The 18,805-nt window shown below is 44.3% G+C and overlaps 1 protein-coding gene across 1 annotated transcript in view; it reads right to left on the bottom strand.

The window, feature by feature from the left end:
* Positions 1–7,714: 7,714 nt before the first annotated feature.
* TMEM233 (transmembrane protein 233) overlaps positions 7,715–18,805 on the bottom strand; it is a 62,674-nt gene continuing 51,583 nt past the window's right edge. Inside the window, 1 exon segment of the mRNA XM_021007988.2 lies at positions 7,715–9,235. Within this exon segment, the coding sequence (XP_020863647.1) occupies positions 9,229–9,235 (7 nt within the window). The 3' untranslated portion in view covers positions 7,715–9,228.

The following is an 18,805-nucleotide window of genomic DNA, read 5'->3' as shown; positions in this document are numbered from 1 at the left end:
CTGTCCTAAGGCCCCTCCCAGCCCTGACATCCCCTGTTCTAAGGGCCCTCCTCCTTCCTAGTTTCCATATTTCCTTCCAGCTCTAAATCTCTGATGTCATTACTCTGAGCCACTGGTTCTGCATCCTACAACCTGGCTCTGATTAGCCAGCAACCATTAAACCATAAGAAGTGGGTTATTCTTTCTCTAGACTTCAAAGATCATGCATATAAAATAGACTGCAGAAATGCAAAGGGAACCCTGGGGTTCCATCCAAAGCCCACTGCTCAGACACACCTCCAAACAAAAGCACAGAGTGCTGTGGGGGATGTCCAGCAGTTTTGGAAAGGTCAGCCCATGCTAATTAGTGCTAGGCATGTGATTAAATTAATCAAGGTGAGCCAGTGGCCAGAGGCCAATTCAGAAAGTTGGTACTGCTCCTCTCCCATAGAAAAGGACGCCATTTTATGCTACTATGTACTTATATGCCATAAGTAAACATGGTTAATGAAGTGCTCTGCTTGGAGAATCCTCCTCCCCCTCCTCTGGGCTACTAGAAAAGCTATCAAGGTACTTTTGTGGGTATGCAGCCACTGAAAACCATAGGCCATAAGCCCCCACCTATAGGTTTTTACTTTTATTAGTTATCTAGGGGACACCAGTCATTCAAAGTAAAATCATTTAATGAAATGGTGAGCTAAGATAAGTGACAGTACAACAGTCTCTATACAAACCTAGAGCACCCTCTCCAATGTACCCACCATCAATAAAAAGATCACACGTGAGGGAAGCCCAGATGAGGAACGTTTGTGGCTGGAGTACCCATGGAGGGCCACTCATGTCTTACGGCGATGTCATCCAACTGCTGGACCCTGTGTTGCATCTGCCTCTTTTATCTTTCTGCTCTACCAGGCTCCGCTCTTCCATCTGGGCAAGTCACTCAGCTGCTATGATGGCTCCTACTTGCCATTGTTCCAAACTATTACTTTATGATCTTCAGCTTTTCAGAGTCACTGGCCTGCCGTGTCAGCTCCAGGCTGCTAGAGTGTCATGATGAGAAAACCTCTCCTTGATCAAGATAGCTTGACAGCTCTTTAGTTATAGGTAAAGGTTGGGAACCTCTTGATTCAGTTAACAAAATGCAGGCCCCCTTGTGTTTGGGGCTGAAATGGTCCTTTGTTCCAGACTCCTCTCTGACTTGTGGATCAAAGGAAATAATATTTGTAAAGTGCTTAACAAGCATAACAGCTGGCACATAATTGGTGCTTAATAAATGCTTATTCCCTTCCCTAACATTTCCCTTTCCTTATAGTTAGAAATTCCCCAGTTTCTCTCTACTTTGGCACATAAACGACTTTTTGAATAAGAGGTAAATGAAGGAATTAAAGACATTGTTCTTGGCACCCTGCATAAGACAATATGTTTGTGAATGGGTTAAAAAGGACTTTAAATGCCAACCTGAGAACACCGCATTTTCTTCCTTATAGATGAGAAAGCTTAGGGAGAAGACTATGGTGGCTCCTCTCCTTCTTCTTCTTCTTCTTCTTCTTCTTCTTCTTCTTCTTCTTCTTCTTCTTCTTCTTCTTCTTCTTCTTCTCCTCCTCCTCCTCCTCCTCCTCCTCCTCCTTCTTCTTCTTCTTCTTCTTCTCCTTCTTCTTCTTCTTCTTCTTCTTCTTCTCCTTCTTCTTCTCCTTCTTCTTCTTCTTCTTCTTCTTCTTCTTCTTCTTCTTCTCCTCCTCCTCCTCCTCCTCCTCCTCCTCCTCCTCTCCTCCTCCTCCTTCCTCTCCTCCTCCTCCTCCTCCTTCCTTCTTCTTCTTCTTCTTCTTCTTCTTCTTCTTCTTCTTCTTCTTCTTCTTCTTCTTCTTCTTCTTCTTCTTCATAGAATGTAAGCTCCCTGAGGGCAGGGGCTGTCTTTCTTTTTGCTTGTATTTATATCACCAGAGCTTAGCATAGTGTGGGCATTTTTTGTTGTTGTTGGCATTTTATCCACTGTGCCACCTAGCTGCCCTCTTAATAAATACTTGTTGACTTCTTCTTCTTCTCCTTCTCCTTCTCCTTCTCCTTCTCCTTCTCCTTCTCCTTCTCCTTCTCCTTCTCCTTCTCCTTCTCCTTCTCCTTCTCCTTCTCCTTCTTCTTCTCCTTCTCCTTCTCCTTCTCCTTCTCCTTCTCCTTCTCCTTCTTCTCCTTCTCCTTCTCCTTTTTCTTCTTCTTCTTCTTCTTCTTCCTTCTTCTTCTTCTTCTTCTTCTTCTCCTTCTCCTTCTCCTTCTCCTTCTCCTTCTCCTTCTCTTCTTCTTCTTCTTCTTCTTCTTCTTCTTCTTCTTCTTCTTCTTCTTCTTCTTCTTCTTCTTCTTCTTCTTCTTCTTCTTCTTCTTCTTCACAGAACATCCCAGACTTTCCAGCAATTCATTCCATAAACCAAATAGCAATTACAGACTGATTGGTATTGAAAGGCAGCCAAGAGTAACATGCCAATCTCACTGTTTTTTTGAGACTTAAGTTTCAGATCTTGAACAGTACCTATTCATGTTATTTATAGGTATTCTAACAGCCACTGGTATTTAAAAAAAAAGAAAAAAATTTTGTTGACGTTTCTTACCCCTATGTCAAAGTTATTTCTGGAAACATCTCCCCTCCTCCCTCCTCTTTGCAATGGAACCATCCTATTGAACAAAACACCTGCACAAACATCAACAGAGTGACAAGAGCCACCAAGGCCATCATTTCCTTGGTTCTCCATAACTGATTCCATAGCCAGCTGGCATGGCAGAGGAAGGACTGGATCTGCAGTTAGGAAGACCTGAGTTGCAATCCTGTTTCAGATATGACTCTGGGCAAGTCATTCTACTTTTCTCAGCCTCAGTTTCTTCACTCATTTGTAAAGTGGGGAATAGCAATAGCACCTTTCTCCCAGGGCTTTTGGGAGGATCAAATGCAAAACCAAAGCCTATGGAAATTTGAGCTATCATTATTATTGTTATTATTGAGAGGCAGAGTAGCATTGCTTTTCTAGGAAGACCTCTGTAGGCTTATGGAGAAAGGGCTCTTGTCCTGTCCATGCTGACTGTGTGACCCTGGGCAGGTCTCTTAACCTCTCGGTAGTCAAGACAGCTGTCTAAAATGATCAGTTTTCAGAGAGGGTGACAACTTGCACCATAGTTGGAATTTCTTCATCTAGGGATTGACTACACTGATGAGTCATTAACACAGTGCCTGGAACATTGTAGGCACTTAATTAATGCTTTGTTGACTTGACTTGATGAATTCAGAGGTTCAGCCCTAATCCTATCTTATCTCAGTTGAAATCAATGTCCCATATTTCTTTAAATTGCTCACATTCATGATTTTCCCCCAGTGCAATAATACTACATTCCAATTACAGACCACAGTCTGTGCACCCATTCCCCAACTGGGAGGCACCTACTTTTCTTCCAGCTCCTTGCTACCATAGAAAAGTGCTGCTATGAGTGAGACCTCGAACATATTTACATTAGATTCCCTCAGATTGGTCCTTGTTCTCTGTGCACAACAATCTGAGGGCATTTAAAGCAAAGGAATGCCTGATTCCTCAGAGAGAATGCCCTGCCTATGTGAGCATCTTACTCCTCCTAGGGGGCAGCAGAGACTTACAAAGTTATTGCTAGAAGGACTTAAGGGAAACCATCTGAGCCTCCTCCCTTCCCTCCCTCTCTCTCCCTCTCTCCCTCTTTCCTCCCTCCCTCCTTCCTTCCTTCTTTCCTGTCTTCCTTCCTGTCTTCCTTTTTCCTCCGTTTCTTTCCTTCCTCCCTCCCTCCCTCCCTCCTCCCTTTCCTCCTCCCTCCCTTCCTTCCTTCCTTCCTTCCTTCCTTCCTTCCTTCCTTCCTTCCTTCCTTCCTTCCTTCCTTCCTTTCTTCCTCCCTCCCTCTTTTCTCCCTCCTTTCTTCTTTTCTTCCTTCTTTCCTTCCTACCTTCCTCTTTCTTTCCTTCTTTCCTTCCTCTGTCCCTCCCTCCCTCCTTCCCTTCCTGATAGGTCTTCCTGACTCTAGGCCTGGCAATAATCTATCTACTGTATGACCTACCTGCCCCCAAATGGGGATAATAAGAGTACCCATGTTACATTTGCAAGGATCAAATGAGATCATATATGTAAAGCACTTTGAAAACTTTGAAGTGATATGTAAATGCCCATGACTGTTATTAGGTATTTCAACATGCAGTTATTAAACACTACCTGTGTGCCGGGGTACTGTGCTGTTTTTCTAATAAACATCCTCTTTATATCATACTTGGTCAGTGGCCATCCAGCCTAGGCTTGAATACCTGTCATAACAGAGAGCTCACTGCTTCCTGAGGTAGCTTATTCTACTTTGGGACTACTCTCATTTTAAGGAAATTTCTCCTTACTTCAAGCCTCAATTTGCCTCTTTCCAGAGCAGAAAAGGCCCAAACTTTTTGGATTCATCAGCTAGATGGCCTAGTGGATAGAGAGCTGGACATGGAGTCAGGAGGACTTGATTGTAAATCCTGCCCTGGACACTCACTAAATGACCCTGGAAAGGTCATTAACCTCTCTGGGTCTTGGATTCCTTTTCTGTAAAATGATGACTTCTAAGGTCCTGTCCAATTCTAAGCCTGTGATCCTGTGAACATCTCTGAACCTCAGTTTCCTCATCTGTAAAATGAAATGGTTGGATTAGATGAAGGGAAAGGGAAAGGAATAAGCATTTATAAATCATCTACTCTGTGCCAGGAGCTATGCTAAGTGTTTTGCAAATATTATCTCATTTGCTTCTCACAGCAATCCTGAAAGGTAAGTGTTATTTTTATCCCCATTTTATAGTTAAGGGAACTGAAGCAGATAGAGGTTAAGTGACTTGCCCAGGATCATGTAGCTAGTAAGTGTCTGAGGTTGGTTTTGAACTCAGATCTTCCTGACACCAGGCCCAAAGCTTTGTGCACTGTGCCAGCTAGCTGCCCGCAAGATGATTCTTCCACCTCACCCCCAAAGTCCCTGCCAGTTCTAAATCTACGATCCTATGATCCTTCTCACACCACTTTTGTTGCCTAACCCCTACATAATCTTCACAACTGACATTTATTATTATTACTAGTCTTTGGACTGGACTTATGATTTCACTGGTGTAGGGAATGACCAGTGGGGCTACCAAAATAGATTGGCATCTGCTTTGTAATTTATAGTCTTAGAGAAGAGGTGACATTTATATGACCCATTAGAGTTTGTAACGAGAGTTACAGAGATGATCTCGTTGGTCCCTGTGAGATAGGCAAGTATTTCTATCCCCATTTTATAGGTGGGGAAACTGAGGTTTAGAGAGATGCGGTGTTTTGTGTTTTCTTCAACTTCACTCATTTGATGAGTGGGAGACATTTCTCTTAATTATTAGTGATTTGGAGCTTTTTCATATGGCTGTTGACCACTGGTTAAGTGTCGTATGTTGTAGCTAATAGGCATCAGAGCTGGGATTTGAACCCAAGTTTTCCCAGTGGATTCTGGCACCTTCTCCTCTATGCAACACAGTCATTTAGCCTTGGTTCCTGCCCCAGCCTCCGCTAATGTATCTGATTGTCTTTAACATTAAAAGCTTGCATATTGAGAGGCTTGGCCCCTAGCCAGCTGCCTTTGGAGACAAAGGGATTCCAATGCAGCAGCTGTGGATACAAGATCTCTTTTGAGATGCCAGAAGTGCACAGGATGATGGGCTAAAGTGCTTGAACACCTTTGTGCCCAATCATACGGAGGAACTGGAGAAATAGAGACACTGATGCACCAGGCACTGGGCTGAAAGCCAATTCCTCCCTGCTCAAAAATGTTCCATGGCTCCCTATCGCTTCCTTGGCCTGGCATTTAAGGCCATTCACAGTCGGGCTCTGACCTATCATTTCAGCCTTATTTCATATTACCTTCCTTCACAAACTCTGTATTCTAGCCAACTGGGCTATTAGCTGTTCCCTGAACTTGACACTCTGTATCCTGTCTCTGTGTCTTTGAACAGACTGTCCCCCATATCTGGAACACACTCCCCCCACTTCTGCCTCCAAGAATCCATCCTTTCCTTCAAGACTCGGTCAGTCAATCAGCATTTGTTGAGCACCTACTATGCGCCAGGCACTGTGCTAAGCGCTGGACTCGGCTCAGGTGCTATTTATTATCTCCATCGAATCTTCACTGATTCTTTGATCCATATTTGTGCTTCTGTCTGTAGGAATTTTTCAGATAGTTTGAGGTGACCTGGGCCTGGGGGTGGATGAACGATGTTAGGCTGGAAGGAATCTTAAGGGTCATCTTCTCCAACACCTTTATTTTAATAGAGGAGGAAACTGAAGGCCAGGGAAGACGTAGGACCGCAGCATCAAAGATATTTGCAGGGAAGGACCTTAGGGGTCATCTACTCCAATGCCTTGTTTTTCAGAGGAGGAAAGTGAGGTCCAGCCAGACACAGGATCATAGAATCAGAGATATGGAGCAAGAAGGTCACTTAGAAGCACATGACTCCAAAGCCTTTGTTTTACCAGGGAGGAAACTGAGGCCCAGAAAGAAGAATGAGCTTGTATAAGTCCACAAAGCTAGTTAAGTAGCTGAGTTGGAATTTGAACTCATGTCCCTCTGACTCCAAAATTCAGGGCAATTTCTACTAATGATTTTTCAAGGTAATGGCCCTAGGACTAGATTGAATGTCTGACATTCTGAACATTCAGCATCAGACGGTATTTTTTTCAGGTGGCAAATTAAACTAGTTTATGCAGATGCTTTCATTTCAGGCTTGATTTCATCGTGGTTTAACACGACATCTTATATTTAGAAGCCCCCATCTAGGATTACCTACATATCAAGCTACAGACACGCTGCTGTTTTGCTGTCTGCAGCTGTCCCATTGGGAGTGACAGATGCTAAGCTGATCCAGGAGCTGAGGCCAGCAGTTTCACGTCTGCATCTGTCTCTGCCTGTAACCCATGCTGAGAGGCAGAGCTCCAGGAATCCCCGAGCTCCCGGGCCACAGGATGTGTTCAGAGCAGGAAAATCACAAAGTGACAGAGAGGCCGGAGGCTGGGGGCATCCTCTGTGTGCTGGGCTGGGGAGAGATGCTGTGCAGCCTGCTGGGCACCAGCAGGTAGAAGCGGGAGGGGCCCCTGAGAGCCTTTTCCTCCCTCTGCATGGAAGGGAAGCAGAGAAGCAGTATGCTGAAGGATGTCAGAGCTGGGGATGCCCTTAGAACAGGGGATGTCAGAGCTGGGAGGGTCCTTGGTACAGGAGATATCAGAGCTGGGGGGAGGCTTGGAACAGAGGGTGTCAGCACTGTGATGGCCCTTAGATCTGAGAATGTCAGGGCTGGGAGGAGCCTTAGAGAATGCTGGCGCTGGCAAGGACTGTGAATAATAGAATTGTAAAGGGACCTTAGAGTCGTCCAATCCAGTCTGCTCATGCCTCAGACCAATAAATGACAGGTGGCCCTTTTAGATTAATTAACTTTCCCAAGGTCACACAGCCAATGGGCTTCAGAGCTAGGATTAGAGGTCAAGTCTCTTGATCCAAAGCTTTCCTCTAATATCATAAGACAAAAATGAAGTTGTATCTGCTCCTTGGAAAAAGTCTCATGGAGTTCCCCCCAGCTTAATTTGCTTATATTGGTGAGCATTGCCAGGGAGGTGAGGCACATCCCCCTTTGTGCCACCCGTCCCCCAAATGATTTACGCGCATCATCACAAATAGGTTTAGTTAAAACTCCTTTTATTGTGCATATCAGCAACACCATCATTGCAATGAGGAAGGAGCAAACAATGAAAACAAACCAACACAAAGATGCAGAGCAAAGCCCACCAGGGCCTCAGAAACAGGGCAGTGAGGACCCAGAGGAGGACATGGGGTGCTACTTCACCTCAATGTGCTGACAGTGGGTTCCTGATCCAAATGCTCACCTGAGACAAGTGCTGGCTTGTGTTGTTTCTTTTTTGAGTGAGATGAATGTTGAAATTGGAGGTCCATTTACTTCCCAGTAGGGTCCAAGGTTTCAACCAAAGCCTGAGATTGGCTAATAATGATGAATCAACCTCTATAGGAAGCTTTGAATTTTCCAGATCCATCTTAAATCTCTTCCCACTCAACAATAACCTTGTGAGGTAAGTTGGGCAGCCATTATCATCCCCATTTTCCAGATTCTAAAAACTGAGGCCCAGACTTGCCTCAGGTCACTATTGGCAAATCTAGAACTGGTGTCCCAACTCCCAGCCTTTGTTTCCAATTAGGCTATGTTGCCCTCTCCCCCTTCTCTCAGTCCTTTTCATTTGGACAAGACCATTGTGCTTAGTATGTCCCGGCAGGCAGAAAAATGGTGTCATGAGTTGGTATACTCATACTCACAGGGGATGGAAAAGAAATGCAGCTGGGAATAGATAGCAACATTTTGATGGCATATAAAGAAATCAAGGAACTTGTGAAGGCTTAGTATAGAAGAGATGAAAAAAGCACTTTCTGTCAGCAGCCATTCATTCAAAAGGGAAGCAAAGGTCTGAAGTGCATAGACTGGAGGGAGCCCAAATATACTTAGGGTATATTGGAGGAGGCGGGTGGCTCTTTTATCAAGTTGTCCCATAGTTGAAATAGTCAAAGGAAGGAGATGCCATGGCAAAGGGAAAGCCATGATCAAGGACCAAAGGGTTCCCATCAGTGGTTGAGAGTTGGACAGGAATCAATGAAGAACTCAGGACTGAGGGAGGAAGGGACTACAGTAATTCTGCTGAAGCTTGAGTATGTAAAAAAGTCACAAATTCAACTGAGTTTTTAGGGTAAGGTGATGCTAAGATAGCCTACAAATGTTGTAAACAGCATGAATGCTGGGTCTTGGGGATCATAGGAAATAAAACCCCAATATCCAGGAAATTCTCCACATGAATGGAAAGCAACTGGGATTTCCAGAGGGTCATCAGCACCCACTGTACCTGAGATGAGGAAGAGGTGGAGCAGGAGGGAGAGAATGAGCAGGAAGAAGAGGAGAAAGAGGACAAGGGTAGGGTGGCTGATGGCAAATGGAGGTGTTTTTTTTTTTAACAAATACTGTGGCTGATCTGATCATGCCCCTCGTGTTTCATAAACATTGGATTTGTTTAGCTCATTCACCAAGGACCTGCCTCTGGAAAGCCTGAGAGGAGAAGGATAAGATCTGACAGTGTGAAATGAAGGGCCACTCTTCAGAAACGCCTGGTCTGCCACACTCAGATATGTTAATCCTTCCTTGTAGTTGCAGGCTTTCATATTATCAAGATCTGAGAGAAAGAGAGAGAGAGAGAGAGAGAGAGAGAGAGAGAGAGAGAGAGAGAGAGAGAGAGAGAGAGAGAGAGAGAGAGAGATTTTGATTAGCAGAGCTTTAACTATGGCATGGTGACTAGGACTTTGTCCCAGGGTACTTATGGGGCACTTCATTAGGTAGAGACAAACTAAGCTTAGGGTCTGGCCTTTTTATTTTTTTTTTAACTCAACATGCAGTTTCATTGGCCCAGGGAGTTCACAGTGAGGAAATCCACTTTACCTATGATGTTCTGCACCTCCTCAGTAATTTGTAGTCTTCGGGAGTTGTCCAGGACACCAAGAAGTTAAACGACTAGTGTAGGATCACAAATGATCTCCATCTCTAAACATTTTCACTTGCTGCCCCCCCCCAATGTGGAGCTTTATCCCTGCTCATCCCTGCCTCTTGGCTTCCCTGACTTCCTTCAAGTCTCAGCTAAAGTCCTGCAAGAAGCTTTTCCAGCCCACCCCCCTCCCCGCCCCACTTTATTGCTAGAGTTCCACTGCTAGCAAGTATCTGAGGCCACATTAAACTCAGTTCTTCCTAACTCCAGGCCCAGATCGAACTCCGCTGCACTACCTAGCTGATGTGCAGGTAGTAGTATGCGTCATTGATAGAATTTGACTTCAGGGCCATATTGTTCTGTAAATGCTTGTTGAATCGAATTGCCCCAAAGAAAACTCATCCCAAAGTGGAATGCACTGCTCCAGGGGGTCCCCAAAACAGGGAACCTCAGAGTTGGAAGGACTTCATTTAGTCCTACCTATCACTGAGTGAACATCCTCATAACATCTAGGCTTGGCTTGAGGGTTTTCCACAGCCTCCTGAGGCAGTCCATGCCACTGTTGGACAGCTCCGACCACTAGCAAGTGTTTTCTCATGTTGCCTTGAAATTTCTCTCTGAAACTTTCATTACTGCTGCTTTGGTAGCCTTCTGGGGCAGAGTAATTTGATTCAATTCCCCCAATACTTATTAAATACCTCCTATGTGCCAGATGCCATGCTAGGCACTGAACTTTGTTTTATTGTTTTGGAAACTGGACTCCTTATTTCATTGGTATTTCCTCTAACAATGCAAATTAGCACCTAGAGTCTTAGGAAATTGCCTCAATTCATCTAACATCACACAGCACGTATGACCAGTGGACTCTGTGATTCTCTGAAGTGTAGCGAAGGGTGGGAGTGGGAGAAATCATCAAAGGTTTCCTGGAGGAGCAGGGCTCTGGACTGGACTTGGATGGGAAGAGATAGGAGATAGGATACATTCCAAAAGGAAATATCATAAGTATTTCATGGGACATATGTGATATAATAACAACAGCAGCTAACATTTATATAGCACTTTAATATTTGCAAACCACTTCACATTCTATATTGTTTGATCCTTGCAACCCTGGGAAGTAAATGTTATTACTATTCCCATTTTGCAGATGAAGAGACTGAGGCACAGAGGTTAAGTGACTGTCCAAAGGTTACACAGTTAGTAAGCATAGTATGTTACTTTGGAGTCCCCATTTCTGACACTTCCTAGCTGTGAGACCTTGGGTAAGTTACCTTACCTCTCCGGACCTCATTTTCCCCATCTATAAAGTGAGGGGATTGGAGTAGATGGCTTCTGCAGTTTCTTCTAGATCTAGGATCCCATGTGTGTATGGGGCAGGAATGGATCTAATACCTTCCCTGCTCTAGGTTCAGCACTATTTCTGTGCCCTTTCCTGTGCTAAGCCCCTCACCCTAGTTATAGCTGCTGCTGGATATTCCAGGATAAATACCCCTTCTTCCAGATTCCTGGCATGCTATTAGAGTTTATCAAGAGAAAAACACAGATTCCTCTCCCTCCATTCGTAAGCTTCCCAAATATTTTGGGTGGCACGGGTAGTTTTTTTAAAAATCAATTTTAATCAACTCCTTTGTTTTCCCATCACCTATCTTTCCCCATGTAGCCTTTCCTTAGTCCCTCCCAAAAAGTCATTCTTTAGAAACCAAGCTCTCAGTCGGCTGCCCCTTCCTGCCTTCCCAAGCTTCTGTTCTTTATTCCTTCTCCCACTGCAGCTGCTCCTCCATCCACCTCTTTGGATATTGTCCCCCCCAGGAGCTCTGTTCCCCTTCGTCCTTGCCTCTTGGCTTCCCTAACTTCCTTCACATCTCAGCTAAAATCCTGTCTTCTGGGAGATTTTCCAGACTCCCTCCACCATTTTACATTAGTATTTTCCTTCTGTTAGTCATTCCCGATTTGTCTTGTAGATAGCTTATTTGTACATAATTGTTTGTGTGTTCTGTCTTCTATTTAACTGTGAGTTCCTTGAGAACAGGGACCATCTTTTGCCTTTCTTTGTCTCCCCAGCACTTAATACAGGGCCTGACACATAGCAGACCCTTAATAAATGCTTGTTGACTGACTAACCAAGAAGAAAAAAAAGAAGAAAAAAGCAGTTTAGCAAGACTGACCAACACACTGGAAAAGTCTGAAATTCTATGGAGTGTTCTATACCCATAGACTTTCACCTCTTCCAAGAGAGAGGCACCTTTCATATCTCTGGGGGCCAGCCTTAGTCATTATAACTTCACAGGTACCATTCATTGAAAATTAAGATGAACTGAAGTCAATGTCATTCTGAGAGTTCATGGAATTTGCCCCTTAACATAACTGGAGACAATTAGGAGTGGGTAGAAGTTCAGGGGTTGAGGAGGTCAGAAAACCAGGACTCACCTAGCAAGACTTTTATTGGGACTGCTTCAAGAAAGACTTACATTCACATGGCACGATAGTTTGAGTGAGAAGGAATGGGGACCATTTTTCTGGATGGGGATCAAGGCCAGTGATTGAAAATCATTGGCCCAGTTTGGCTAAAGCATGTGAACCAATAATAAATGGTGAATCAATGAGATCATATGTGCAGAACCGGTGTCTAAGCATTTGACTTGACTGCCATCACACATGTAAAACATTTTGCCACTGTTATGACACTATATAACAGTCAATTATTGGTAGAGAGGCAGAGTAAGGGGTGATAGAGGGATGGGCAGAAAGCTTTAATGGTATTCTCATGCTATCAGGAGACCCTCTGTGGTGAACTTTTGGGAGGGCTTGGATGGCCAGGATAAATAGGCATGGATGGATTGCAACCTGCCTTTTTGGAGGGTACTCTTGAATTGAGATCAGATTTATTGGAGCATTTGAGTATTTGAGACAATTACTGAATGTATGTATGTGTGTATATATGTATGTATGTATGTATGTATAGATGGATGAGTGGATGGATGATCTCACTTTCAGGCTTCTTCACAACACGTTATCTCCTATCTCTGTACCTTTGCATGAACTGTCTCCCATTTTTGGACTGTTCTGCCTCCTCTCTTCTACCTCCTAGAATGCCTCACTTCCTTCTAAACTCAGATAAGCACCACCTCCTACAAGAGGTCTTTCCTGATCTCCCAGCTGCCAGGGACAGAGCCTGAAATGGTCTTGTAATAATAACAGTCAGCATTTATATAGCACTTATTACATCTTAGGCACTGTGCTAAATGCTTTTTACAAGTATAATCTCATTTGATCCTTACAACAGCCTTGGGAAGTGGGTGCTATTATGATCCTCAGTTTATATTGAGGAAACTGAGGCACACAGCAGTGAAGTGATTTGCCCAGGGTCACATAGCTAATAAGTATCTGAGGCTGGATTTGAACTGAGGCCTCCCTGACTCTTGGCCTTGGCACTCTACCTACCATGCCAGCTAGCTGCTTAGGTGCCTTGTATTTCTTTATATACAAAATATACACATGCTCATATATACACATTGTCTCCTCCAAAATCACGTAAGCTCTCTGAGGGCAGGGACTATTTCCATTTTGTCTTAGTATCTTCAGTGCTTAGCACAGTGGCTGCATAGTAGGCAGTTAATAATTGCCTATGGGTTGATTTAGCCTCAGGGTTTTCTAGTCCTTTGGATGGAACTCAGCTTGTTACAAAATAACCTCCTCATGGGTCCAGCTCTTGGCCAGTAACTTTGCCCTTGGCACTCAGGGAACCCTAACAGAGTGACCATGATGTCCTGCTGATGTAAATGAAAGCTGACCACTTCTGCAGCAGCAGTGCTCCACTCCTGCTTCCTTTCCTTTTAGATCCGGCTCCTACCTCCCATTCCAACTCCCTCCCCCTTTCCCCCAGCTCAGCTGGAGGGGCTTTGTGGGCACACCCTGCCCCCATTGGTCTGTGTGGCTTCCCTCATCTGTTTTCAGAGCAGCCCTTAGCTCCTCCACTTTCCCATTCACATCGTCCTGTAGCCCTGCACTTTTAGATAATGTCTTCAAACAGAACCAAGAAACTACAAGACGAGGGGATGTTTCAGGGCTTAGTGGAAATACGGGATTGATGTCATCCTCTCAAGCTCCACCCCCCTCCGCCTTGCTGCCTTCCCTGCCTGCCCCACCCCCTCTACCTCACCTCTCTAGACTTTACAGTCAGAAGACTCGCACAAGAGCTCAAATAAAGAGACTTGTTTCTTTAATTCGGGCAAAGTTGCCGAAAGCACCACGGAGAAGTGTAGGGATCCTTGGGTGAGGAAAGAATCATAGAGCCAGACCTCAAAGAGACCTTTATCTTCCAGATGAGAAAAGGGAATCCTGGAAAAGTGAAGGGATTTGCCCAAGGTCATTCAGGTGGGAAGGTGCTCAGGGGTGGAATGTGAGCACAGACAGGTCGTCTGTTTGCAGGGCCAATGTATTATTCTTCACTCTTCAGTGGAAGATTGCTTCTCCAGCCATAGCTCCTCAAAACCAAGGACTGGTTTGTCTTGGGCTGTGTGTAGCCAGCCCCTAGTACAGTGCCCGGCACATAGTAGGTGCTTCACAAATGCCTATTGAACTGCTATCTGTGGAACCACAGAGGAGGCAGCTTATCTCTCTGGGCTTCACTTTCCTGAGTTACTGTTGTTGTTTGTCTTTCATTCTCAAAGAGGACCGTGACATCGGGGTGGGGAGAGAGGGGGAGGTTAATGCTGTGACATGGAAGTGAATTGGATTTAAGCGAGGCAGGGCTGTGCAAAGTCACCAGCCTCACTTTCTCTTCCAGAGCCATCTGGGTCCAGTGGCCATGATACAGATCAGGAGGACTGGAGATGGCTCTGGGTGCAGTGGGGGACCTTGGCCTTTTTTTTTTTTTAAATAAATGCCTATGGGACCATGGATGATGCATCTTATCTTTCTGGGCTTCAGTTTTCTTAGTTATAAAATGAGGAGATCAGACTAGATCTTAATGTGGACCCCATGAACTTAAACTTTTTTTTGATAACTATATTTCAACATAATTGATTAGCTTTGGAATCCTTTGTGTTTTGTTTTATTTTATGGATTTCACAATATATACAAGACTGACTAAGGGGTCCATGACACAAAATGTCCTTTCCGTCTCTAGATCAGTCTCCTGTGATCCAATAGGTTTGACTTTGGCAAATGGTAGAAGGGCAGATATTGGTGTGATGGTGTCCTTCCTAACCCTGTCCTAGAGTTGGGCCCCCAAGGATAGTCACGTACATTAAGACACTTTCATCGGACTCTAAAGGACCCATCAGAACTGGGCCTGTCCTTTCAGCACTTCTGCATGGCTCCATTCAGTTCACTGTGATGTAGTGGGAAGGATACAGGATTAGAGGCCAAAGACCTGGATTCAAATCTCAGCTTATTTCCCTGTGTGACTCTGGGCAGGTGCTTTCCCTTTCTTGGAGCCTTAGTTTCATAAGCTCAGAGTTAGAGCTGGAAGGACCTTAGAAGCCATTTAATTTAATAGATAAACTAAGGCTTAGAAATTGGGACTTGCTCATGGTTGCATAGCTAGCAGGTAGCAGATCCGAAAAGACTAATGCTGTTTAAAGGCAACATAACGTGGTAAAAAGTGATTTTAGAAGTAGAGGACCCAGGTTCAAATCCTGTTACTATCTGTGGGGCCTTATAGGATCATAGACTTAGAACTGGAAAGGATTTTAGCAACCATCTAGTCTAACTTTCTGATTTGACCAATAAAGAAACTGAGATGAAATCATTCGCCCAGATTCACAGAGGTATTAAGCTACTCTCTTCACTGAACCGTTTTCCTTCATAGCTGTTTCTTTTATCTGTAAACTGAGGTCAACAGATCCTGAATGTAGAGAAGGTTGGATAGATGATCTCAGACATCCCTCCCAGCTCTAAATTCTATTCATCTCCATCTTCTACAATAACAACTAATGGTTCCAAAGCCCTTTAAATTTTGCCAAGCTCTTGAAAGGCTTTCTCTTATTTGAGTCCCATAAATGGGCCCTTTTATGTAAAAGCAGCAGGTATTATCTGGCCTCAGATGCTTACTAGCTGTGTGACCTTGGGCAAGTCACTTCACCTTGTGTGCCTCAGTTTTCTCATCTGTAAAATGAACTGAAGAAGGAAATGGCAAGCCACTCTAGTATCTTTGCCAAGAAAACCCCAAATGGGGTCAAGAAGAGTCAGACAGGACTGAACAACAACACTTATTTTTACCAATTTTCAAGGTAGGCTAACTGATGCTCAGAGGAGTTAAAGGGTCACAGAGATGGTTAAATTCAATTCAACAAGTATTTATTATGGCCTACAATGTGCCAGGCAGTGACCTAGGTGCTGGAGACGCAAAGCCAAGAATGAAATAGTCTTTGCCCCCAAGGACCTCACATTCTAATGGAGGAGGGGAAAAAAGACACACATACAGATAAATCAATAGAAAGTGATTTGGGGACAGCAAGGAGAATACTAACAACTGGGGGCATCAAGAAGGGCCCCAAGTAAAAGGTAGCATTTGAATCCAGCCATGAAGGAAGGCATGGTTTCCAAGAGTAGAGGTGAGGAGGCAGAGCATTGTAGGCATGAGGGATGGACTTGGGAAAAGGCATGAAGATGGGAGAAATGATGTCATGTATAGGGAACTGTACTGACTAATGATCTTCCTAAATTCTCAGGCCTTTCTCTTCTTCCTTCTTGGGATCAGTGCCAGTGGGGAAGCCTAATGGCTGGACAGTTAAGGGGGCTCTGTGGTACACTTGTCAAGAGAACTTAGGCTGCTATCACCCTAATCAGGGATAATAATGACACTAGGGATAACAAGAGTAATAATTAGATTATAATTTCCATAGAAAAAAAAGTTTAAACTCTTCCATTCTCTCTTCCTCCACCCCCGTTCTCCAAGGTGCTTTCAGGCTGACTCTAAGATCAACTTTCCAATGGCAGTGGCTAATGCCACCAGGTTTCTGGTTTCAGCAAGAAACCCCAGGGTGGTTTTTGACTCATGAAATGTCTCTATTTCATACATCTGGTTAAATTCAAGCTCTTTTTCTTATGTAATATCTCATATCACCAGCCTTGCTGCCACTGCTTTAGTTCAGGTCCTATTTATCTTCCTTGCCCAAAGGGATATATTGAGCCAATGATCATGTGAAATATTGGGGTGGGGTGGGCAGCATGCTTTGAAATGAGAAAATCTGGGTTCATATCCTGACTCTGCCTCTTCCTACCTGTGTGACTATGGGCAAATCTAGGAATCTCAGAGTTGAAAGGGAATCCAGAGGCCATGTGGTCTTTGTTGTTTTTGTGAAATGATGCTCTATGTGTTTGAGAAACAATATTCTATCTCCTGTTTCTGGGTCTTTGGCTGGGTGTCCTCTATGTCTAGAATATTCTCTTTCCTCACTTTTGCAACTTAAAATCCCTGGTGCTCTGTTCAAGGGCCCTGTTTTATATAAAGTCCTTTCTGATCCTCCTTCCCCCTGGTACTAACACCCCCTCCCCACCAGCTATCATATCATCGTATATGGGCATGTTGTCTCACCCATTAGAATGTAAGGTCCTCGAGGGCAGAGGCTGTTTTCACTGTTATCTTTGTATCTCCCATAACTTGGCACAGTGCCTGGAACATAGTAGGTGCTTAATAAATTCTTACTGATTGATCAAACATGAAAAAGAATCCCTTCTACAATATCCTCAACAAGTGGTCATCCAGCCTTTGCTTGAAGACCACCAGTGAGGGGGAATCCAGTGTCTCCCAAAATGGACCATTCCATTAGACAGCTCTAATGATTAGGAAGCCTCAAGTTTGTTTCTGCCTTTGCCATTCTTTGTATCCCCAGCGCTTAGCACAGGGCTTAGCATGTAAGGTAGGTGCTTAGCAGTGCTTATTGACGCACTCACTGACTGCTGCTTCCATCCAGATCTGCTTTCTAGGGCCAAGCAGAGCAGGGCTTATCCCTTTTCCATAATAGCTGTTCAAACATTTGTCTCCACCACCCAGAATCATCTTTTCTCAGCATGAGATATCCTCAGTTCCTTCAGTCAATCCTCACATGTCATGAACTGCTACTATTTGCTATTTCTGATCTGATGCCAGAACAGAGCTCAGGAAAGTCATGCATTGAGCTGAAGGAGGTCCACTGCAATTTATAGTATCTAACCTCGTCTGAACCTTCATTGAAGAAGGCATTCCTTTTACTCCTTTCTGATTTATTTTCTCCTACTCTCAACAGATGCAGCCCCTCAACCTTCTCTCCTCAAGTCTCCTACAAACTTATCCCCCTCGTTCTTTCAGCTGAGGATATCACTAATATGTTACTCAGAAAATAGAGGACATTCAGAAAGAGGAGCCAAGATGGCAGGGCATAGGCCAGGAACCAGCTGAATTCTCCCAATATTCCCATCCAATCAACTTTGAAATAACATTGTAAGTCAAATTTTGGAGCAACAGAACCAACAGAAAGGTCAGAGAGAGGCATTTTTTAAGCCCAAGGTTCAGAGGAAAGGGCTGTAAAGCCAGTGTGGGCACAGGCCTAGAATGTGGCAGAAGCACTAGCAGCGAGCCTTGGAGGTGGATATGACAACAGAAGAGCTTTGGGAGCTCTCAGCCCAGAGATGGTAAAGGGGTGGAACAACTAATCAGAAGGAGATTATGGGGGACCAGTTGCTGGTGCTGGGTGTAACTGGCACGAACAACTCTATTTCCCATAAGCAATTCTGGGTTGCTGGGTCCAGGGAGGAGAGGAGCTCTCATGATTGATTATAAGGAAGCGGGGGGCCCTAGTCACAGTTCCAGGACCAAGAGGGGCACTAGTACTTGTGGCTGCAGGGTGGCAAGGGCCCTTCCTGGGTAAAGAGAGCAGATCAGGAGAGCAGTGACACTGTCATTCCAAGGATAACACTATCTTGGAAGTACCCCAAACTGCAGACCCCCAGAATGATCTCTGAACACAGCAGCATGAAAAAGCTTGATACTTGGCATAGTGTCTCCCCAGCCCCAGATTCCCAGACCCTAACTTTAACATAAAGTTCAGAGTAAAGAAATAGATTGAGAAAATGAGCAAACAACAAAAAAAGAACTTGACCATGTGGCGGCAGGGAAGAACAAGGCGTAAACTCAGAAGAAGACAACAATGTGAAAACAGCTATAAGCAAAGCCTCAAAGAAAAATGCTAATTGGACCCAAGGCCAGAAAGAATTCCTGGGAGAGTTAAAGAAAGAAATAAAAGTGATAGGGAAAAGAACTGAGTGAAAGGAGAATTAACA

The sequence above is a fragment of the Phascolarctos cinereus genome, unplaced genomic scaffold, assembly GCF_003287225.1.
Source record: "Phascolarctos cinereus isolate Bilbo 61053 unplaced genomic scaffold, phaCin_HiC Scaffold_4;HRSCAF=312, whole genome shotgun sequence".
Classification (NCBI taxonomy): Eukaryota; Metazoa; Chordata; class Mammalia; order Diprotodontia; family Phascolarctidae; genus Phascolarctos; species Phascolarctos cinereus.
The sequence above is the reverse complement of the archived record's forward strand: the minus strand, read 5'-3'. Positions and strand labels throughout refer to the sequence as shown.